Source organism: Solanum lycopersicum, chromosome 12, assembly GCF_036512215.1.
Source record: "Solanum lycopersicum chromosome 12, SLM_r2.1".
Classification (NCBI taxonomy): domain Eukaryota; kingdom Viridiplantae; phylum Streptophyta; class Magnoliopsida; order Solanales; family Solanaceae; genus Solanum; species Solanum lycopersicum.
In genome coordinates, this window is record NC_090811.1 from 50,219,406 (window position 1) to 50,244,139 (window position 24,734).

Below are 24,734 nucleotides of genomic sequence, written 5' to 3' on the forward strand. Positions count from 1 at the left end.
ATACACTTCTGTGATAGCTATATAAAAATATATAAGAAAATAGTGATTGATAATAAGATGATCTTAAATCAAATTAAATATTTTATACAAAAAAAGCTTTAAATTTTATTCATCTATTAGTTTTTTTAATTTAAAAATCATAACATGTTATATCACGATACAACTTCAATATGATACTAGATACTTTCATTAGATGTCAACTATATGATATGCATGCAACAGAAAAAAAGAAGATACTACAATTCCACAAAGCTAAGGTAGAAACATAAAGAAATGGTTTTTTTAAATCATAGGTGATGCTCATATATTAACACTAAAGCTAAATATTTGGCATACACTTAAACCTCTTTTTAACCATCATTTGTTATAAAAATATTTCATTGTAACAGTCTAATTTTCTTTAGAACTCATTTTTGATGCTTTATTTTTTGTCTTTATAACATTCTTTCTACTAATACATTCACTATAGAAGTATTTTGACACCCAATTTTGGTCCTCCCCAACATAGATTAATCATCGAGCTACTTAAATTACCAATTATTCGAAATAATTGACTTTATCAAATTCAAAATATTTTTAAGTTAGTTTTAAATAGTTTTGTCACTTTTTTATAACTTTTAGATAATATACATGTTGACACTCAATTTTGTCCCTTCCCAATATAGATGAATTATCGAGCTTCTTAAATTAACAACGATTTGAAATAATTGACTTTATGAAATTCAAAGTATTTCAAAGTTAGTTTTAATTAGTTTTGTCACTTTTTTACAACTTTTAGATAATATACATGTTTTATATAATTATTTATATAATTAATATGTTTTATAAATACTTGAAAATTATATCAAAAATATTTTATTTCTTTTAGGCTACGTATTTTAGTAGTTTAGTTAGTTTAAATCATATTTATGATTTTAAATTAATTAGTTAGTATTTAAGTTAATTATTTTTGCAATCGACTCGATTATTTTATTTTGTTAAATTTAAGAAGTTTATAATTAACCTTGTTCAAATTCCTCTTATTTAGATCTTAATTGATTTTGCTAATTAAATTCAATTGGGTCATTGTTCACAATTCACTTGGACCTATTCCAAATTCTCCAGCCCACAATTTTAGCTTCTATTTGATTCCATCAGACCCTTTTATTCCATTTCAAGCCAAAATCAACCAACCCAATCTCACGTGCAGTCCACCGGTTAATCCATAATCTAACCCATTTTTCATTCCTAATTCCCAGAAACCATTCCAAACAATACATAGATACAATACACCACCATACCCGACCCATCAGTACATGTAGTACTGCTCCAGCAGGCGTAGTAGTTGTGCATTTTGTCTTTCGCTGCCAGATGGAGCAATCTCAGCGTCTTATTCGTCCTTTGCTCAGAAATTGGATGGATCTCCTTCGAATTCCATTAGGAACTACTACTATAGACAACTTTCAACCTTATCTCTTAGGAGCTTTTGAATTTCGAATTCATTCCATTCTTCCTTTTCGAGTACCCTCTCCCTAAATTGAACCCTAGATTTCCCATCTATATATACCTTTCTTCATTTTCTATGCTAGGGGTTGGAAAAGGAAAAACGGAAAAGAGAAAGTTACAGTAAAATAGTTATAGTATATACACGAAATACATTAGGAAAAGAGAAAGAAAAGTTAGTTTACGACCGAGTCTCATTCCTCTAGCTTGGTCACCATCGTTGGTCCAAGTTAGTTCGAGTTTTGTTGCTGTTTAGGTTGCTCTCTTGCTGTCCATATCGTGTCTGTGTGGTAGAATCCGACTATCTACTCGTCTCGTCCCCGTTTGCTGCCTGGAAAATGGTAATGTTTCCTCCATAGTAACTTCTTCATCTCTCATGTTTTGAATGGATGTTTGCAAGATTATAAGATCTTTGTTTTTGTTTGGATGATGTTGGTCGGGATCGAGTTTTGATGACTTCACTTGTTATTTATCTATTCTTAAAGGATATCTCGATCTAGTTTCAACATATGGTTATCGGTCTGAGTTTGTCATCTGCTTGTTTCCATGTTCAAGTTTGCTAGTTCGTTATGATTTGTCTTGAATAGTTTGTGAGTGTCATGAACATGTTCCTTTTGAATTTAATATAGTCGAATTCTGTCTGAACTTTGATTATGAGGTAAGTTCTTATTCTAATTTGTTTAGCTTGTATTCAATATCTAGTTTTTGTTTGGCTCATGTCGTCTTAATTTCATACCCAGTTCTCTTTTTGAGTTTAGTTGTTTAGATTTTTGAATGGTTTAATGTATGCGGGATAGTAGTCGATTGATCTAGTAATTGATAACGAGGGTTTTTGAATTAACTCGATTTTGGTCTAAAGTTTCAAACCTGCAATTTGGTTGAAGCTTTATCGTGTAAAGTTAGTGTGATAGCTAGTTATGATATGAGGGCTCATATACTTAATTAAGTTGTGGTTATTTGAGTGTTATCTTTAACGAATGCTTCAGTTCGTTAAATCATATCTAGATCAGTGAGTCTCATATCATTTTGAGGTATATGCTTCTTGAATGACTTATATATATTTTTTTGGTTTGTTCTAGAAATTTGTGTTTTAATCGAATTTCATTCCTTTAGTTATTAAGTAAGACTTCTTCGACGTGTTTCTTCTTAGTTTTCATTAACTTAATTAATTATATAGCCTAATTATGTGAAGTTTCTGTTTATTCATTTATGATGGTGTCACTGACTATTTAAAATGTGATTAGTTCTCCATATTAAATTTGCTTAGTTCAATACTTGTTGCTTTGTCTTGTCTAAGACTCTGCCTTTTTATCGTTAGTCTTTCTTTTGCTTGCCATTGTTAGTGTCATTACTGGGAGTACTAATCCTTATCTTTTTATTTTATTGCATGTGGAAATCCACCCGAGTTCACAATGAAATCCTATTTCCCTTCCTCGCATTTTGAGAGAGTCACAAATGTTCAAATTCTACCTTTATCAAGTCAGCCAACCATGGATCGAAGATTAGATCCCTGAAACTTAACGTACATGTGTCCATAGGTGATACATGATTGTATACACTAGTATACATCTAGTGTATACGAGAAAGGGTATTGGGCCTAGAGGCCCCTAAATTTAGTTTTGTAATTTGTTGTTGGGCCTAAGCCCATTTTACTTGAATTTTTATCTTGTTAGTTAAGAACATGAACAAGTGGTTGAAGTGGGATAAGAAGCCCGAATCATGACTAGGCTTGACAACTGCTCAGGTGGACAGAAAATCAAACGTGGGCCCAAAACACACACACACTCTCTCTTTATTCTTATTGTTTTGTATTTACGCAATTGTTTATTTTCTAGTCAATTTTAAAATTTTCCTAATTCAATTTCCCCAAAAGATAGTCATTTAGAGATTTTCTTAAAGACTAAATGAAATAAGTCCTTATTTTTCTACTTAAACTACTTTGAAATAATTTTCTTTAAATGATCCCTTATATTATCCCCATTTCCTCTAAAAAATATCTTAATTTTTTTTATTTTCTCAACTTAATTAATCATACTTATCTATAAAAAAATGATTAGCCAAATAGTTAACTATTGGATGACCGCATGTTAGCGGATATTCTAGGTGCTTTAAAAACCTTTCTAGAACATTAATATGAACCTCAAACCCCTTTTTTTATAGTTTCACTAGATTTGTGTTTTAATCTTTTTGAAAAAAAAAATAGTTTTCTTGATCTTCTTAAAACTCTCTAAAATCTATAAAATTTATATTATAATTTTTTTAAATAAAACAAAGTACACTTTTTTTTTTTTTGTAAATTTATATCTCTATGATAGCCTTACTCAAATAATAATTGAGTAATAATATTTTGTAAAAGATATATTGCGTATAAAGATAAAATATTAAAATATTTATGATAATCTTTATTAGTGTCATGTATATACTAAATCTTAAGTATGAATATTTAAGTCCATCATTTATGGTCATAAAGGCATCTCCAATCCAAACATAAAATTTTTCATCGGTGTAATCAACTCCAGTCCATTACACCAAATTTTACACCAAAAAATAATCTATTTCTCTCTCTTCATTATTATATTATTATTTCTTTTTTTATTTATATTTTCTTATTTCATAACAAATTCTTTCTAAAACATTTACCATACATGATTCATATTATTTTCTTTTATAATTATTTAATATAAAATTATTTTGTGCCATAATTTTTTAAATAATATAAATTGTTAGCAAATCTTATACATTAGGCATAATAATGGATTATAAATAAAAATTAAATCATTAATGATATTTAATTAAATAAACATACATAAATGAAAAAAATTACTTTAAATCATATATAAATATTCAACTTTATAAATAAATATTCACTACTGTGCTCCCATAAATGTTCTATTAATACATTACATAGTTCAAAATGAGCATTTTGTCCTTTACTTTTAATATCGAGCTGAAATTATTGAAATTGATAATTTTCGTCTATTGTCATTCTACGGTCGGAATTGGACCTTCCGACGCATCTTGAATTGGTGCATTAAAAATCAAAGCTCATCCTCAATTGAATTATTTTTTTAAATATTTATATGTTTACATTTTTTATTTTTGTGAAGGTTAATTGTAATTTATAGTAGAATTAACATACATTTATTTTTAAAAAAAAGTCATATATAGAAAAATTAATTTATAAAAAAGCTAAATTTTATATAAAAAATTAATATTATAAAAATATTAAATAAAAACTAATTAAACATACAAGAGATTTAATTAAAACATTTAATTTATATAATGTTTAATTAAAAATTTGTATAATGAAATAATATTGTAATATTTAAAAAGTTATTTGATGTGATGAATAGTGTCACACCAAATTTGGTGTAAACCTATTCACATACCAAACTTGGTGTGAAAATTGGTTTAGATTGGAGTCCAAAACATTAAATTCTATACCAAATATCGGGTTTGGTGTAAAATTTGGTGTTGCGTTGGAGATGGTCTAACCTCAAGAGGAAAGACTATTGGTGACCTTTTTATATTTATATATTTTTCTATTTTGTTGTGTAAATTTGTTTACAACATTGAGGAAAGTAAAAAATAATGCTACTAAAGAAACATCACTTTTCCATATTTAAGTTTTGATTGTTTTTGAATATTTCAACGAAATCTGGTCATTTTGGTCTCTAAAATCAAGTAACTCTATAACAATCTGTATGTATTATTTGAAAACACTTGCTCAATGTTATTTCAATTATAATTATTTACTAAAAAAATTTTAATTTAGTAATATTTCTGTTTTACAACATCGTATTTCGTATAGTATATGATATGATGTTGCACGTGCTGTGAAACTAGTAAGTTAAAGAATCAAAAGTAGATATTCCTTACTTTTTAATTTTTAAACTTATAATTTATTTAAATTTGACTTTTTATTTTGACTAAAAAAATTACTTTTTTAAAAAATCAATCCAAACGGACATTTATTTTCATAAATTTTAAAAAATCAATCCAAAGTAGATATGCCACATTTATTTTCATAAATTTTTTTCTTCTCTTTACCAAAAAAACACAATGAAATGAATGTTCTCGGACACAACCCGGTTAAACTGACCCGACTGACTTGTTTTCTTCAAAACCCAAGAAAAGCCCTCGTAGCGAAGAAGCAGGAAAACACGAAGAAGAAAGAGTTAAATCACTCTCCGAAATCGAATCATGTACGGTGGTGGTGAGTATCTGTTACTCAGTCTCTCTTTCAGTGTCAAAGTTTAGGGCTTTCACGTTGAATTCAGCGTTTTTTTTGTTTGTTTATGTACAGATGAAGTGTCAGCAATTGTGATAGATTTGGGTAGCCATACTTGCAAAGCTGGTTACGCTGGGGAAGATGCTCCCAAAGCCGTTTTCCCATCTGTAAGTTAAACCCTTTTTAGCCTTGTTAGCTTGCAAATTTACTAACATTTTCATGTTCCAAACCTAACCTTTTTGGAGTAACTGTTTTAAGCGTCTAACTTCCCAAGCACCAGCATTTTAATAGCTAATTCGAGTCGAGTGACCTCGAAAGAAAGTGTAAGTAGCTTGTTATAACTGCAGTGATAATGTGAAAAACGAAATATGACTGGATGTTATTACCATGAAACCACAATTGTTAAAGATTGTTCTGCAAGGTCTTGTAGCTCTAACATCCAAGAAAGCTAAAGGAGCAGTCGAATGAGTACAGAAATATACTTGCTCTTCCGTACTTATAAAACAGAGAAGGGAAAAAGAATTACTTCTCTTACCTATCTCAGAACCAGAAAATTTAAATGATGCTCCCATATATTTGTGCAACCATTTCAATGTTTCACTTTCAGAAAATAGATAAAAATATAGTTGGTGTATTTATTATATTGCTTGTACCTGGTGCTGTAGAATGTTGGTTCAACGAGGGAAGTCCTTGATTGCACTGGAGGATGTGGTCTGCGGTTAATGAAGTTAGAATGGACCATGGGAGACCAGGGTTCAAATCCCAGTAGAGGCAAAAAAGGTGGATGATACCATCAAACCTTGGTGATAGAATAATCACGTATATGTGTTGGTGGAAGGTATTAAGTAACCGTTAGATTAATTTTGAAGATGGTAAGGACACCACCATTACCCCCGAAAAAAAAGAAGAAAGAAGATAGAAGTCCCCAATTTCCTACTTAGTCTTGAACAATAAAATTTATAGCTGATGCAGTGAAAAGTTTCCCTGGAATTATGTAGATAAGATAGCTGCCGAGTTTATCATAAAAGAAGAAGAAGAAGAAAGATAGCTGCTGAGATAATTAGCAAGATCTCTCTGGTTATTCTCCTTCTTAGATTAATTCAATATCTAGTATCTTTTGTCTTCTCAGGATTAGTTCAAATCTTTTTCTCATTATGGTTGACACGTGAAATCTTAAAATATCATTAGCAAGTCAGCCGCTTACAAACAAACCTGCCATGATTGTGAATTTCTATATCACTATGCTATTCCTTCATGTATACTTATATTTTGCTTCTTTTTAACTAGTCACATACATGTATGTTTTTGTGTAAGTTGTCTTTGATTTTATGATTTTTTAAAAGGCTGTTGGATCGGTTGATGAAATGGAAGTTGATAATCCTGATAATCCAGAGGATAATTCTGGATCTGCTCCTGACCTTAAATCAAAGGGTAAGCGGAAATTGTATGTTGGATCTCAAGCCTTGGGATTTCGCCGTGATCACATGGAGGTCAGTTTTACAAATTTATCTAGTACCATCTCGAGATGCCATTTCCTTATCTTTGTTATCTCAGATGTTGGATTGTCATGTCAGGTGATATCACCCATCAGGGATGGGATGGTTGTGGACTGGGATATTGTAGAAAACATATGGGACCATGCTTTTAGGTAATTGGTCCTTTTCTTTTGTTCATATGTTGAAACAATTCCCTTCTTCCATTAATTTTTTGTTGCGTCAATGGGAAGTATGTTACTCTTCATATTTTTCAGCTCAGGTAAGTGGGGATATGCTTTGCTCTGCCTATGTTGCATAGTCGTTCTATACGTGTCTTGTCCTCCTCTTTTAGTGTGGAAGTACCTTAGAAACCCTCACTGTGGATCTTAACATCCTAAGGTGGTGATATGTTTCTGGTCTTGTCCTGGCAGTCTGGCAGACATGCTCGCTGATTGCCGTGTCCTGTGAAACATATTTTAGAATATTGTGCGAGGCAGACAAAATCTCAATGATTTTCTTTTTAATCTCATTTGTTTTAGTTGAGATTGGTGAGTTGTTCTATTTCACAATTTCCCCGATAGCTGAAAGGTGGTTTTAAGCAATTCACAGAATCAAAGACATGGTAGAGTTTGTTGCAGGGTTGTGTTGATCAAGTATTTCTAATGCCCCCCAGACCACCATTAGCCAATACTGGGCATTCTTCGTTTTGGTTTTACTACATTGATTACTGCAGTGCCCTCTTGCGTAAAATGTTGTTCGAACCCTTCGATTACTGCTGTGGGTTGGTGATTCGAACATGACACTGCTACAGGTGTGAGGTTCGTTCTGTATCTCATCAACATTCGGTGGATAATTTGACCAAGTAAAGGTGAACAGAGAACCGAAGAAGACAGAGATGAAGCACAAAGGAGAAGAGGAAGAAGACAAGAAGGAACAGTAATTTGATTAGTGTCACCATGTGTGTGTGTAAATTTTATTCTTCTTCGAAGTAGGACAAAAAGATCCGAAATTTTAGGCATTTAAACCACCATTCAACTAAAACAGGGGACTGACACACTAGGATTATCTTCTGGGAAGCCACCACTGATCTCCAAGGTGGCAATGCCTTAGGGTAATATTTGCCTATTATTTGGTGGGCTTGGTTTTAAGAGAAGTGCCCGGGCAAAAATATTGTGTTTTAATTGGACCACAAAGATAGTTCATTATAGATTTAGTGACAAGATCTATAAGAACAAGATTAATTGAGAATTCTCAAAAAAAAATAAATAAACTGAGCAAGAATAATTGACTAACTTGGAGATGGGTAGAGGGGCAGGCTATTATTCATTGAGTTTTGAACTGTGTTTCTGCTGGTCCTTGGGTATTTCTCAGTTATAAAATAAATAAATTGTGTTAAATTTGGATCATTTGACACAACAAAATATTTAACATAACTTATTAATTAACCAAAAATGGCTTTTAGCGAAAATTTATCTTAAGAGTGAGTTATTTTTCTATGTTAGAATTATTGATTGTTTTATATATTATGCTTTAATATAGATCCATATAGGTGATATCTACTTGTTGGGAATAAGCTTGAGTCTTGTTGAAACCTACACTCTAGAACCTCTTTTACCTGTGTCAGACACTTGCATATGTACCCTTTGCATCTAGATTGCCATGCAGTCTTTGCGTGATTGCTCTTATATTAATGTAAATAATGTCACATTAGTGATTCATCCTAAAAAGGAAAGACAATTATGTAGATACTGCTTGCAATCTATTTTTGAAGATCAGACTACAATTTTTTTCCCGGAGAATTGTAACAAGTTGTTATATAAAGGTAGACCACACAAGCTGTGAAGTCACCCAAAACAGTGTGAATTATAGTTAAGAGTTCCTAGATCTAAGCCTCCCTACATGTAATCTAGAACATTAAAAATTGACTGCGATTCCTCTATGTATTCTTTTTTACACTAAATTGTGAAAGTCTAAACGGTTGATCTTCAACTTCTGGATAGTGCTTCGTTTGTGTTCAAAACATCTCTGATTCCTTTTATTCACCAAATGCATGATGGGACAATCCTCCATTTCTCTTTTTGACTTCTTTGATCACTTGAATTCCTGCTTTATGTGAAGAAATGTGGTATTACTGATTCATTTGAAGATTAAGAGAAAAAAGTCTTCCTTATATGCTTTTCTTGTGTTACTTTTTTGTTCTTTTGTCCCGTCATTTGGTTAAGTTGATGCTTGCCTATTGAAGATTGGGAGAAAAAAGAACCTTTTTCTTCTGCTACTTACATTCCTTTACAGGGAATGCTTACTGATCGATCCAAAGGAGCATCCAATGTTACTTGCAGAGCCTTGTTCAAACACTCAGCAGCAGAGGGAAAAGTGAGCAATGCGATCTGTATTTTAGCAGTCTTATTACTTCACATTAAATCATGTCATTTATCTTTTGGGCATTGTGTAATAATAATGTACATGATTTCAAGCTTTATTATTCCTGAATGTGTTGCCTTTTTCTGCCTATTTTTGCGTTTTATGTTAATTTATTGGAGAACACACTTTTATTAGGAGGACGAGAAAAATATAAGATGAAAGCACATCCTCAAGTTAAGTTAACATATTTATCAATCCTGTAGGCCCACATGTCTTTTCTATTTCAAAGGGGAAAGGTATGAGAATTCTAACAGCTTCCTTTTATTTAAAAGTCATTAACAAACCAACAAGGTTGGTGGTGAAGATGTAAGTACTCCTTCATCCTTAACCAAGAGGTCTCGGGTTTGGGTCTCCTTTGTTAGGGAGCGCTCCCCCCCACCCCCACCCCCACCCCCACCCCCAAACCCAAACCCAATGTGGGACTTCCCGGAGTGAATCCGGATTTAGTCGGGCTCCAATGTGGGTATCGGAGAGGTGGAGACAGGGTGGGAAGCCATAAAAAGAAGAAGTCATTAACATCAGAAGTTTGTTAGTTTGATGTGAATACAATATATATCCAATTAAACGAAGTATAAGGTGATGGGTACTTTTATAATTGATGAATGCTAAAAGTGCAGCTATTTGTGATGAATAAGGACCTAGAGCACCGATACAGTGATGTAGCAATATGGAGTAGGGTGAAAGAGAAGGGGGGAATATGAGAAAAGAGAGGAGAGAAGAGCAGTGAGAGTAGAATAAAACAGAAATAGAGTGAGAGAAGAATCCACAAAAGTGAGATTTTAGAAGCAGTTCATCTGTAAATCTCTTTTGACTAGAGCGATTCTTGTGCCATGCTTGAGTAATTTGGACCTATCAAAATACTTCTCTAAGCTATCTTCCCTATTAAAGAACAAATCTAGGTCAAGTTCCCATCAAATTTATGTCTGTCCACCTTGACTTTTTTTATAAGGTCATTGTGGTCCTCACAGGTGGTGGATTTCTCTCAAACATAAGATCACTTATTAGGGCCTTGCCTGGAATTCCTATTCGTGGTGGTCTGCTAAGTTAGGACTGTCAACTACTGACTGGTGTACTGATCAACTGTTTGTTTGCCAAGAATGGATCCAAAGTGTCAATATAAAAGCCTTATCTTGTTTAATTTGTAATACCTTCTAGAATCAGTCGAGTCCAAGGAATTACTTTCCTTAACAAGAACTGTCTACTGTGAAAGAAATTGTCCATCATGAACCCAAAAAAGAGGAAAGGCAGCCTGGTGTTTGCATTATTATGTCATCTGTATGCAAAATGGAAATTACAGTGGACTGATGATCATCTATTTAACAGGGCTGCAGAGATAATGTTTGAAAAATACCAAGTTCCAGCATTGTTTTTGGCCAAAAATGCTGTAAGTGCCTTAACCCACTTCTAATCTTTAATTTGTAGCGTCTTAAACATAACCTTCTTTGTGCTATTTAGTAGTGGAACTTCCACTTTTGATTCAAGAACAAAGAAAAAATAATAAAGAAAGCTGTAGCTTCATAACATTACAAGATCATTCCACTCTAGTTGTTAATTTTCTCATGGTACTGTTAATGCTAGGTTCTCACATCTTTCGCATCAGGACGTGCAACTTCTTTGGTTGTTGACAGGTAGGATGTTATGTTCTACTTACTGGCTACCCTTTTGAATTACTTATTTGACTATTCTTGTCAATAATAGAGTTCTTTTACTGAGATATCTAGTCTCTTAGCCGTAAGATCATTTATAATATTTGCATTATCTCTTTGTACCTTCTCCTTGAAGTGGGATATGAAAAAATTGTAGACTTCATGACTTCTGGTGCATGATGGCATCTTAATTTTAGTATCTTTTCACCTTGAATAGTTAAATTTCCATACATTTACATCTGTAGCAGTCTAAATTTTATTCATAACTGTATGATGATCGATGAGCGAATGGTGAAAATGAGAGAATCTCAAGTAGGCTAGCATCTTATTCGTTAAGAATTATGTTTGAGAATATGGAGATATGATGTCTATCTTTGCAATCAGTATTAAGAATATGTGATAATGTGAATTATAGAAATGCTATAATGCTCTAGTTTAGATTAGGTGGATACTATTCTGTATTGTTGCTCTAGTTTATATTAGGTGGATACTATTCTGTATTGTTATTCTCTTTCAATCTCCACTATTGCTTAGTATACCTGTAATACCCTTCCATTTCAATCATCTTTTTAATAATTCTAGTATGCGATGTCTTCTGTTTCTTGAGCAAGTACCAGTTTTGTATATTTAAGCAAAAAAACTCAATAGGTTGTGCTGAAACCATATTTTCAATGGGGAAAAAAGAACAGAAATCTAGGATATTAATGATTGAAGCAGTGTCTTCTATGTAGTTCTGTTTACACCAAAACCAAAAAAAGTTTATCGCAGGTCTACTTGGTCCTCTGTACTGAGTTGCAACTATCTTCAAAACATCTGGAATTCCTCTTTCCAAATTGTCCATCATATACAAGTTGGGATAATCCTCGATCTCTCTCTCTCTCTCTCTCTGAAGTTCCTTTCTTTTGCCTCTTCCCAGCCAAACAAGACTCCAATTATTTTTCTTGGCATTGTCCGGGCAGTGTTTTGGGAAGCGAGAAGCGGAAAAAAGCGACGAGGGCTTGCTTCACAGAAGCGAGAAGCGTGAAGCGAAGCGCGTGCGCTTTTTTAAAAAAAAGCGACATTTAGTATAAAAATAAAAAAAATATTAAATAACTAAATAGAGGTAATATAGTCTTAGATTGAATGAAATTACATAGGCAAAAATACTCATAAGTCATAACATGTAAAGCAAAAAATCAAAAACATAATTTAATCACAAAGATTCAAACTCCTATTCTTCAACAAGGCTGCTAAACTAATCACAAAATTAAAAAAAAAGAAGCAAAAGAATTGAAAAAAAAATAGAGGAGGCAACAGTCAGTAATTAGAAACAGAGCAGGCAACAGAGATTAAGAAAAAGAAGAGAAGAAGAAGAAAAAACTAGAGTAGTGGAAACTCAGAGAGACGAAGAGATGAAGCACAGGCGAAGATTGTATATTTCAGGAGAAAAGAAACTCATAGAGATGAACTAATAAACATTAGCTAAAAAAGAGATGAACAAAAAGTTACCTGCAGTTGCGGTCGAGGTTGAAGAGAGAGGCAGCCTCAGTCGAGATCGTCAGGAGAGAGAAGTATTGTGAAAGAAGAGTCGCGAGGAGAGAAAGAAGGGAAAGAGTCGTCAAAGAAGAGTCGTGAGGAGAGAGGAGGTTATATTTCAGATTATTTTTTTTAAAAAAACCAATTTTTTTAAAAAAAACCCTATTTGTCGCTTTTTTTTTATTTATAAAAAGCGCGCTTTATTGCGCTTTTGCCTTAGGTTCGCTTCTCGCTTCTTCATCTGAAGCGAGAGCTTTTTCAGATCGCCTCGCCTCAAGATTAAAAAACGCACAAGGGTCGCCTTGCTTTGAAGCGCGCTTCAAGCGCGCTTTTCTGCGCTTTTCATAACATTGTGTCCGGGCAATGCTCTGAGACTTGTGGAAATCTTCCATAGCATGTTTGCTGCTTGTCCTGCATTTTAGGGATACATGCTGACTGGCTCAGCCTCTTTGGAGAAATCTCTCTCCTACTAAGGTTGTCTTTAGTCGTAACTGCTTTCTTAGCTAATAACAAGGTAAAATATGCTACCTTAAAAGGTATACCACCCTAAAGAGTCTTGTTGCCACCATAATGTGTTTCCATTTGTACTCATCTAACTGCTTGTAAAGTTCTACTAATGTAGCCACTTCCCGATCATTTGGATTCCTTCTGAACTATTTATTCCATGTATATTCCATCCTTGAGGAGACCGTGCTTCTTTTACTGTCTGCTATTGTTTTAGTCATGAATGCCAGGAAAATGTTCTTTGAGGCAAGTATTACCTAACCACTTAATCCCAAAAAGACGTTTTGCACCCATTTTATATCCTGATAATAGAGTGATCCCTCACTAGTGGCCTAAATGTTCTTATAGATCTCCGCAAGCTCTATCCATAAGATGAGTGCACTTTCTTTGAGATCCACCTGTTATCTTCACCATATTCACTTTGATAATACTTCCTAATAAACTTGGGGTTCATGGGAACATCCCCATAGCCATTTAGTTTTGAGTCCCTTGCTGTATAACTTTAGTTTCCTAGTGCCTAAAAAGCCCTGCCTCCTCCAAAGTAGAACATTGCTCCACTTGACTCTGTAAAAACTAAAAAATCTTTTTATCCTTATTACCTTGTCATATAATAAGGCTATTCTTCCTTAATTACAATGATTACATTGATTTTGTTGTACAAGAACAAGGGTGACATTCACAATTGCAACAAATATAGGGGTATTAAGCTGCTAAGCCACATTATGAAGGTTTGAGAAGGGGTGGTGGAGATAAGGGTGAGGAGGGATGCGATTCTTTTCTAGAATAAGTTTGATTTAATGTTGGGACTCCTAGCTACATAAGCCATTCATCTTGTAAGAAGACTAGTAGAGTAGAATAGAGAGAGGAAGGTTCTATTGAGATGCTTGGAGGCTAGGGGTGAACTTGTGATGTACTCTAGGACAATCAAGGACATGTATGATGGAGCTAAGATTCTTGTAAAGACAATAGGAAGAGACTCAGAGCACTTACCTATTTTGATAGGGTTGCACCACAAATCAACCCTTAACTCATTTTTATTTGTGTTGATCTTGGATGAATCGATGTGGAAAATCCAAAGTGAAGTTCCATGTGGCAAATCCAAAGTGAAGTGCCATGGTGTATGTTATTTGGGGATGCCGTAGTTTTGATTAATGACTCTTGTCAATAGTAAGCTAGAGGTTTGGAGACAGATTTAGGAGTCTAAAGGGTTCAGACTGAGCAGGCTCAAGACATAATACTTGGAGTGCAAGTTTAGTGTCATAACATATAAGTCTGGCGTGGAAGTGAGGCTTGACATATAAATCATCCAAAAGAGAGGAAGTTTCAAGTATCTTGGGTCTGTTATTGAAGGAAATGGGGAGATTGACGAGGATGTCACTCACCGTATTGGTGCAGGGTTAGTAAAATGGAGGCTTGAGTCAGAGTTTTGTGTGATATGAAGGTACCACAAAACTTAAAAGGCAAGTTCTACAGAGTGGTGGTTAGACCTATTATGTTGCATGGGGCATAGTGTTGGCTAGTAGTGATCTTTAAGTTCAAAAGATAGAAGTTGTACAAATGAGGATCTTGCGATGGATGCGTGGGCATACTAGGAGAGATTAGATTAGAAATGAGGATATATGAGACAAGCTGGGAGCGACTTTGGTGAGGACAAGAAGCAGGAAGTGAAATTGAGATAATTCGGGCATGTTAAGAGGAGATGCATGGATGTCCAAGTGCGGAGGTGTGAGAGGTTGGCTATGAATTGTTTCAGGAGAGGTAGGGATAGATTGAAGTAGTGGGGAGAGGTGATAGACATGACACTTTTTTGGCTTATCAAGGACTAGAGGTAGGGGGTTGTGGAGGGCACATATTAGGGTAGGAGGTTATTAGGTGTGCATTGTCTTGCTATTTGTCCATATCAGTGTTGCGAAAGGCGCTCTCCATAGCGCCTTTGGCGAATGGCGAGGCGAGGCTGTGTCGCCATTATCCACTGAGGCGAGGCGACCTCAAATAGGCGACTCGAGGCGACCCAATGGCGACGTAAATGGCGTCGCCATTTTGATTTTTTTTAAAAAACTTTTAACTTAATAATATCAGGTTTTTTTTTTCTATTTTCAAACTTTCATCAGACTTCTGTGTATTCCTCTTCTTCTCTTCCTCGTGTCACTGCTGCTTCTTCTATTCCTCAGTCGCTGCTCTCTTCTTCTCTTCCTCAGTCGCTGCTCTCTTCTTTGTCTCTTTCCCTCGAGTTGCTGCTCCATTCGTCTCTTTCTCTTTCACTCTTCACTGCTCCCTGCCTTCACTATTCTTTTTTTTCCTTTATTTTTTTCACTCTCTGTTTTGTCCCGGATTACTGTAGAATGTTTTCTGCTTTCACTGTGTTGTGACTGTTGTCAATTATTTTTTTGAAAAAAATTAATTATACTATAGTAATTATTATAGTATTTGTAATATATGTAATTGCTATTGAAATTTTGAATATTATATGTGCAAAAATGTTTTTAATCTTTGGTATTAATTGGCGCCTCGATTCAAAAAGGCAAGCGCCTCGCCGCTCACCTCGCCGCGTGGCAAGGCAGGCCCTTGTCGCCTTTTGTCGCCTCTCGCCGTCCAAAACACTGGTCCATATTAGTAGTCGTAGTATTGCTTTTGTAGTTTCTTGTCTTCCAATTTTTGTTACTACATGTTTTTTATACTTCAATTATCGTATTATTTTGTTGTAGCTATAGTTCAGAATGCTTTGGTATGCTTTCACTCCTTTGTTTATTCTTTTTCTGGACTGCTTTGAATTGTTTTTTCTTGAGCCGTAGGTCTATCGTAAACAACCTGTGTACCTACCACATTACCTGTCTACCTCTGTGGTAGGCGTAAGGTCTGCATACACCATACCCTTTCCAAAACCATACTAGGTGGGACTAGACTGAGTATGTTACTGTTATCAATTGTTCACTCGAACCAAGATAATAACATTTTGGAGATCCATACATTGGTGCATGGTAGAAACTTCAATTATATTCGTATGCTTGGGCTGACATAGGTAAATGATGCCTTGGAAAAGTATGAGGATTAGAAAGACTTGTACCCGTGGGGATCTGGAAGTGCTTGGAGAGGCTGGTGTAGAATGATCTGGTACCTTTGTTCCAACTTATAATATCTAGATATATTCAAAGGTATAGCTATCTTGACATTAAAATCATAATTCATACATACTCTAGAAAGAATGATAGAGCACAGACACAGGAATCATCCATTCAATCAACTACGCATCATATGTGCAATCATGGACACAAAATTAAAGCGCATGTTATCAAATAACATTTAAGGGTATGACCTAGGGTCAATGAAGTGGGTACAAACCTTCAAAACCAGGGTTCAAATTCCAGCAGAGACAAAAACAATATGTGATTTCTTCCCATCTACCTTAAACTTGGTGGGCAAAGTCATCTGGTTGGAGATAGCAGATACCCGATGAAATACTCTAGAAGAAAAACGGTATTTGGTTTAGAATACAGTGTTGTACACTTTTATTACCCAATGAAATAGTCTAGAGGAAAAAAGTTATCTGGTATACAGTGTTCTACACTTCTATTAAATTGGTTAAAGAATGTTTTGCATTTTTCTATGGCTTTGGATCCAGGCAAATTTGCATCTTTTTCTATTTAGGAAACGGAATGCATTGTTTTTCTTGCATTTTTTATTTGTTGTTTATTGAGCATTACTAAAGAGATGTCTGAACTAATTGGTTCAGTGGTGGAGGATTGACTACTGTTGCTCCGGTTCATGATGGATACGTTCTTCAAAAGGTATCTCTCAACAAAGAACAACTGCTTAAATGTGTTATTGCCCCTTTTTTTTACTTTTGCTTTTCTGACTGTAAGAACTTGACTGGTCAAAAGAGATCAACATAAGAGCGGGGGTTTTACCCTGTGCGCACTCAAAGGATAGCAGCTGCAGGTTTCCCTTGTCATAAAAATTAAATAAAAAAGATATCAACGGATGATCATTTTTACCTATTTTGTTGAGCTATTGTAAGATAGCTACTTCCAGTTTGCAGTATTATGACCTCTTTCAGTTTCTTCCTTTTACAAATTAAATATTTTATTTCCTAGCATTAGCAGACTTCCACTTAACACTGTAGAGATCTCCCATTAATGTTTGTATATCTGACATGCTTCGGTAAACTGTTTAATTGCTCTGACGCAAATTACTTTGTTTCCGAATCTGCTAATCGTTCTCCCTCACTGTCAAAACTTAAAAAAAAAAGAGAAGAAAAAATAGGAAGGAAAGAAGCAAATGCCTATGATATCTTTTGTACTTCCCCATGGTATGCACTGAGGGCCTCAAGTTATAGCTCGCGAGAATTTCTTTGAGAGAACTGACATTTTCCCCTCGAATAGAAGCTTTAAGTAGCTATTCATTCATAGAATTTTCCTACTTTTCCCTATATTGTAATCTAGAGTGAAGAAGAAATCAAGTCCAGGACATGCATTCTAAGGTGGAAAATCGACTTTTTATGAGGATTGATCAAATCTATTTTAGGTGTTGAAGGGGGTAGGTCTCTCTAGATGAAAATTTAAGATGTAATTTTTTGTCTATGGGAGGTAGAAGGAGAAAAAGGGTTTCATGTTCAGGTTCATTAGCCCTTCTCTTTGCTTGGGAGGCAGGGTCTAAGCTGCTCATGAACTTGTAAAATCTGTTTTATTTCGGGAAGTAAGGGAAAAGTGAAGTGGTTATGGATGTTAAGTCTTCACCAGATGTTCTGTGCATTGTTTCCAACTTCTCGAAGTTCTGTTTTGGTTGTAGTCTCTGGTGCAACAATACTACTCCATGTTTTAGAGCTAGAGGCTGTATTTTACTTTCTTAGTTCTTTCCTTACATTGTAAAGTTCTCTTTTGATGTACTTTTTCCCCAGCATTTTCTTAATGCTGGTTGTGTAACGTCAATAATCTTACTTTATTACTCATAATAAAAAGTTCTGTTTTGGTTTCATTGAATAGGTATGTTATAATACTTTAATTTGATAACAGGCGGTTTGTACATCTCCTATTGGGGGTGGAATTCTTACCGATTGCTTGATAAAAAGTTTGGAACAGAAAGGCATTACGGTTAGATATTTATCGTCAGTTATCATTAAGACTTATTTGAATACAATGATCTGTTTTTTCTTGAAACAAATTTTTTTCTTTCCTTTTTCCTGTTTATTTCTAGATAAAACCTAGGTATTCATTCAAGCGGAAGGAGATCCGTCCAGGAGAATTTCAGGTAGAACATCCTTGCTTCAGTGCTATAACCAGTCTAATTGTTTAATCCTTCACATAAATTGTACGTTTGTAACTTTCAAGTATTCAGGCTTATGTATCTTCGTAACTTTTCTTTTTCAATACAAGAAAAAAAGAGAACCAGATTACAACAATATAGCCAGTGAGAACCTGATTGTGACTTAAAATGAATTTGTGCTCAACTTTTGTCTTACATCAAAGATGTTGTACTTGGGTGTCATAGCTTTCTCCTGCATCAAGTTTTTCTTGCTCAAAACTTTCATGCTTTGTTTCTGAAGAGTTCATTCTGTTTGCATTAAATACTGGTTCTTCTTTAGCCAGTCGCATCAAATGGAGGCATCATAGAAAGCCTAATTTTGTCATTGGCAAATAGGCATCTGATTTGCATGGTCTGCTAGCACTGTAGTGCTTAATGCCTTTTAATTTGTAATATATTGATAGATTTGTTGCTAATATTCATGATTTGTTTCACAGACAGTGGACCTTGATTTCCCTGATACAACCGAGAGTTACAAGCTATATTGTCAGGTTAATTATTCTTAGCATTCCTTTCTTCAGTTGTTTCTCTCAGCTGCTCAGTATTTTTCTATTTCGCAGAGAGCGATTGCAAGTGACATAAAAGAATGCGTCTCCCGAGCCCCAGATACTCCATATGATGGTTTCTTTCTCCTCTCAGCTATTATATTCTTATACTCATCTTGATTTCATTGATTCTGTTAATCATGTAAGTTCCTTTGAAGATACAAATGTATCCAAATGTGAGTGGGCAGTTCACTAAATAGTTTACTTCCATTCTGAATCAAATGCCTTCATGCCCTTTTAGGGTCAAATTTGGAAATAGTTACATTGTCCTTGCGGAATGTAATTGAGATATTCAAAAGCTACATGTCATTTACGATGACATTCTATTAGTCAAAGAAAATCTGTTGACTCGCAAAAAGAATTTTTTTTTACTAATGAACGAAGGTAGCGTCTGATCCTCATCTAGCATAGGTATTAAATACTATGTTGTTTCCTCTTCCTCATCCAACTCTGCCGCAACAGTTTTTATTTTATTTTATTCATCCTCCCCCCCCCCCCCCCCCCCCCCAAATGTAGGAGAAATTTACAGGCAATGAAATGTTGATCTAAGTGTAGTGAAAAGCGATGATTCCTGAAGATATTGCTAACACTCTATAATGTGTTGTCGACTGAAATGAAAGACTTATCTCTTCTGTAATCCCTGGATCAGCTATTAATCCCTTATCTAAAAGGAAATAGAAAAAGAAAGATTGAAAAAAGTAACTTCCTCATCGAATAAGATGTCACTCATATCTTTTGTCCAGTCTTTAAGACCTTTTGAGTATATATTCTTGCTCATGAGGACAATTAAGATTGCTTCAAGTCCTAATGACACTTAATTTGTTTTTTTTGAATTTATTCTATATGAAGTATGTTTGTTTTGAAGTTTGAAAATATTATGCTGCTTCTCTGTTTCGTGCAGACAGTTCATATTCGAACATTCCAACGACATCTTATGAGCTACCTGATGGGCAGTAAGTGTTGTACTCTTGCTCTGTTTCTATTGGTGAATGAGTGATTCAGTTTCCTTGAAATATTTGGTTGAAGATCTAAATGCAAAAACTGAGAACAGTTTCACTTAGTACTTCGTAAATTACTCTTTTTTGGTATAAACTCGAAGCCTTGTGATAGTAATTTTTCTGTCCAAGATTATTCGGCTTCATCTGTTCAGACTTCAGAGTTACTGCTGTGTTCTTATTTTGATTAACCTATGCCTTGTCAAAAACATACAGACCACCTTCCTTAATTGGCAAAGTCCATCATTTGAATACTAACTGAAGATTGAATTACTTTACAAGTTTATATATTTTTCGACGCGACAATACCTTCTCATATTACTTAAATATCTAACAACCTCATATATAGGAACTCATTACTGTTCTCTTACCCATTGCATTAGGTCAATGAGATTTGTTTGGGTGGGGTGGGTGGGGGTGGGGGCGTAGGGTGGCATTCCTTACTAGGGTTAACATTTTGTTGCTTTATGACACAGGATAATAGAAGTCGGAGCAGATAGATTCAAGATTCCTGATATTATATTCAATCCATCATTGGTTCAGGTTGGTGTTGCTTTAGTCTTCCACATTCAGGTTTCTTGTTCAGCTTGCTTATCTTATGTGAGTAGGATGGATGTGTACTGTTTTTTGCACACACTTTCATCTTGTTTTTTCCAGGATTCTGTATTTTTAGGTTTATCCTAAGATGTTGTATCTGTAGTGCTTCTTGCTTTGCTCCCTTCTGTTGTTGTATTTGTTGCTTTTTATTTATTGATCCTTCGGAAGTAGGGTGTACTTGTAGCTGAAGCACTGATTGGTATGATCTGTAAACTGGGTTTTTTCCATTGCATTGAATGAGAACTATATTTTAAGGACTATTTTGATAGTAAATGAGGTTTATGGACTTTGCTGTGCTGATTTGCATACCTTTAGTATTGTTCGCACAATTTGGTTTGACATTACCTTTTTACGGTGGCATCTCATTTCCTTGTATCTCAAATGTTCACTGAAAGGTTTATAATATTTGGATCACACAATAGTGGGATGTTTCTAGGGTGACACTTCCATGACCCCTCTACCTTGAGATTCAGATTATTTTTTCCATTGCCAAAGATAGAGATATCCATCTGTAATGACTTCTGATAAAATATTTCTTGTGTTTTTTTTTTCTGTATATTGTCATATGATTTCAAATGCAGTAGTGTTCTGTCTGCCTAAAAATACCTGGTATTTGGAGAATCTGTCCTCTGCCATGTTAAGCGAGCTCCTTCAGATCCTTCATATATATAGTCTTACTTGGTATTTTTCTTGACTGATGTCACAGACTATTCCCGGTATGGAAAGTTTTGCTGAAACTGCCGCTTCCCTTCGTGGTCTTCCACAAATGGTTGGTCCTTTCTCTCTCAAATTTGGCCGTATAGATAATATATCGGTTAAGGACATGAGTCCTTCAAATGTTCTTCTTTCACCTTCTCTTTGTTTTTTCAACTAATAATTATACTTGAAACTTTTCAGGTTATAGATAGCATAAACAAGTGTGATGTGGATATTCGAAGAGAACTTTTTAGCAGTATATTGGTAAAGCCATCAGCATTTCTTGCAATCTATTTAAAGATGAGGCATCGGTTCCTTTTCTTTTGTGTGCCTCCTTTCTTTCCTATCGTTGTTTACATTGAAATACTTGTCAAGTCACCCGACAAAGTATTCATTTAAATCCCCATTATCACATTGTATGCACTGAAACTGAGAGGATGCTTCCTTCAGGAGAAGAGGATGGAAACTGCATGACTAAGTAACTTTAATTTTAAAACTGGAGTGATGCTCCTTATGACATAATAAATAAAAATTACTATTTGTGTTGAAAAACAATATGAAAAACTCAATAGGAGATTAAAACCAATATCCAAATTTATCACTGGATTAATTATCTTCAGTCATTTTTACCCACTGCGAGCATATGAATTTCCCCAAACTTATTTTATTTCGTCTATTTGAGTATGAATCTTTTGATGAGATGCTAGTTTGACTTCACTGCCCACTACAGCTTGCTGGGGGAACAGCATCGATGCAACAACTCAAAGAACGTCTGGAGAAGGACTTGCTAGAGGTGCCGTTTCCCTTTTGACTCTTAACTATGCCCTCTCCTTCATTCATGCATGTAATCGTGTTCAAGGATAGCATTCTCATCTTATCTCCTTAGCTTGAATAGCCTAATTCTGTATCTTGTTTACGCTTCTTTCAGGAGTCTCCTCAGGCAGCGAGAGTCAAAGTCCTGGCTAGTGGAAATGCTACAGAAAGGAGATTCAGGTTAAACTATTACTCTGTAGTCCTCTTTACTGTTTCACAGTTTCTCTTCATAGTAGTAGTTCCTTTTGATATTGAGTGTATAAAGTAAACTTAGATGCTTTCAACTGTATAAAGTGTGTTTTTCTACTTAATTTTCTCATCTGGATGTAACAACTTTCACGGACTGTGTTGGACTTCTCCCCATATTTGTCACTTCTAAGTTTAAGCTGACAACATTTTGTGAGAGTACAATTTCAAGTATCTTGTTTTTTGGTCTCCCTTGTCCTGACCCCGTCTAATTGCAGTGTTGAGAAAGCAGTAAACGTACTTCCATTTATTTTAATGCTATTACTACATACAATCTTGAAATGGTAATTTGAAGAAGATTTACAACAGTGTTCCATAATGGGGAGCTTTCTTCACACGAGTGAACTAACAAGTTATTGTGCAGTGTTTGGATAGGGGGCAGCATTCTGGCATCTCTTGGCTCCTTTCAACAAATGTGGTTTTCAAAGTCCGAGTAAGTTTTACTTCTGTCGCTTAGTCTTGAATACAATACTACACTTGGCAAGCAAGCGTTTTGTTTCCTTTGAAGTAGCACTGTGAATCTGTTATAACTATAGTTCTCTTAGTGATTACACCTTTTGGTTTTTGCCAATGACAGGTACGAAGAGCATGGGGCATCTTACGTTCAAAGAAAATGCCCTTAAGAAAGACGATTTTGCTGTTATATTCTACGGGTAGCGCTCTATTTATGGGACTAGCGTCAAACAATGACTGTTATCCCAAACTTACCAGCTTAGTTCATGTCTTGTATTATTAGGAATCTGTATCAGTGGATTGTTATTATTCTGCAATGCACTATGTACATCCATATCGAACTAGAATTGATGCGACTTGCTATTTTAGCTTTTTAGCGAAAATGCTAGATTAAACACCCTTGACCCTGTCATTGTAAGTAATATGTGCTAATTGATTGATAAGTACCTCTTTTGACAATTAAGTGGACAAAACTCTCTTTGTTTTTTGATGATGGATTAATCACGTAGCAATGTGTTTGTTGTGGTTGGGATGAATTTTTTTCTTTGATGTTTTCATATTGGGTTTGGTCAATATTTTGAGAAACAATATTTTCAAGAAAATAAATTCCTTGAAAATAAAAATAATTGAGTTCTATGGCTATTTATAAAAAATTCCTCTTTTTATCAGAAGAGTTGTGCTTAAGACAAGAGACATGTTTGGATTAATTTCTATGTTACAATTTTAGATTGTTTAGATCGTGTACCTCTATAAACGCAATATTAGTTGTACTACCAAAGACTTAAATTTGAGCTTAATTTAATTAAAAGCCCAAATTCATATTAAAAAGGAACAAAATCTTCTATGTATATTTTTTATTATTTAGAATTCATTACATCTATATATTTTTTCCAGATATCAACAGAAAGAGATATTAGAAAAAGTTATTATTACCACAGCTGGTAGTATTAGAGAAGTTATCATTACCACAGCTGGTAGAGTTATCTTCCCTTAATAAGAGTTCTCGAGTTTGTATCTTAATTATAGATTTTTTTTTGGTAGGGAGCATTTCCTCCTAAATGGAGCTCTATACTAAGGGTGTCCATGACGGGGTTGGTTTAAATTTTTAAAATATTAAACCAAATAATTTGTGTCAAAATTGATCTAAACTAATAATTTTTGGTTTTTTCCCCAGTTTTTTCAACCTCAGATTTTTTGGGTTTGGTTTGGGTTTTCAAATACCAAATCTATTTTGTCAATTTTTTAAATATTTAAATCAAACAAAACTAATAAATTTTGAATTTTGGGGGTTCTTGGATTATTCTGATAAAATATAATACAAACATATAATTTACTTGTGCATCAAATATTTATTTAATCCAACTTTACTACAATTGTTTAAGGCGTTTCTTAAGAAAATAACATAAAATATGAGATGAATGATAACACTAACACGTTCAATAAAAAATAATAACGAAATGTATAAAATAAATATTGCAAATTGATAAGTCATAGTGAAAATAATCATATTTTAAGAGTATTAAATCATGCGAAATCAAGTCTAATAAGTATTTAATTACATGATTAAACATTGAAGAAAAATTAAAATTATGTTATGTATTTTAGATGTCTAAACAAATGTAAAACTAAAGAACATATTCAACATTATTGTCATTTTTAGTGTTGATTTTTTTTTTTAATCATTAGTAGTCTCAAAAAACTTGAAAAAATATGTTAAAGAGATATAAATTATGAAAGTGGATAAGCAATATTTAGAAACTACATCAAAGTAAATACTTTATATATAAAGTAAATTCTAAAAATTATATATACAATGT

General features: G+C 34.1%; 1 protein-coding gene across 1 annotated transcript; it reads left to right on the forward strand.

Moving 5' to 3' along the window:
* The first annotated feature begins 5,492 nt into the window (after positions 1–5,492).
* On the forward strand, positions 5,493–23,418 carry LOC101260909 (actin-related protein 4). Its single transcript, XM_004252193.4, has 20 exons — positions 5,493–5,698; positions 5,789–5,880; positions 7,057–7,203; positions 7,288–7,361; positions 9,481–9,561; positions 10,933–10,993; positions 11,188–11,237; positions 17,005–17,059; positions 18,284–18,361; positions 18,465–18,518; positions 19,010–19,063; positions 19,133–19,193; positions 20,019–20,070; positions 20,589–20,655; positions 21,416–21,478; positions 21,607–21,669; positions 22,136–22,198; positions 22,334–22,398; positions 22,829–22,897; positions 23,042–23,418. The coding sequence occupies exons 1-20, from the start codon at positions 5,686–5,688 to the stop codon at positions 23,085–23,087; spliced, it is 1,308 nt and encodes a 435-aa protein (XP_004252241.1). The 5' UTR covers positions 5,493–5,685; the 3' UTR covers positions 23,088–23,418.
* The last annotated feature ends 1,316 nt before the right edge of the window (positions 23,419–24,734 follow it).

Coding starts and splice junctions, on each gene's coding strand:
- LOC101260909 (XM_004252193.4), top strand. Junction 7,362..9,480: donor ATATGGGACCATGCTTTTAG/GTAATTGGTCCT, acceptor ATTCCTTTACAG/GGAATGCTTACTGATCGATC. Junction 21,670..22,135: donor AACTTTTTAGCAGTATATTG/GTAAAGCCATCA, acceptor TGCCCACTACAG/CTTGCTGGGGGAACAGCATC.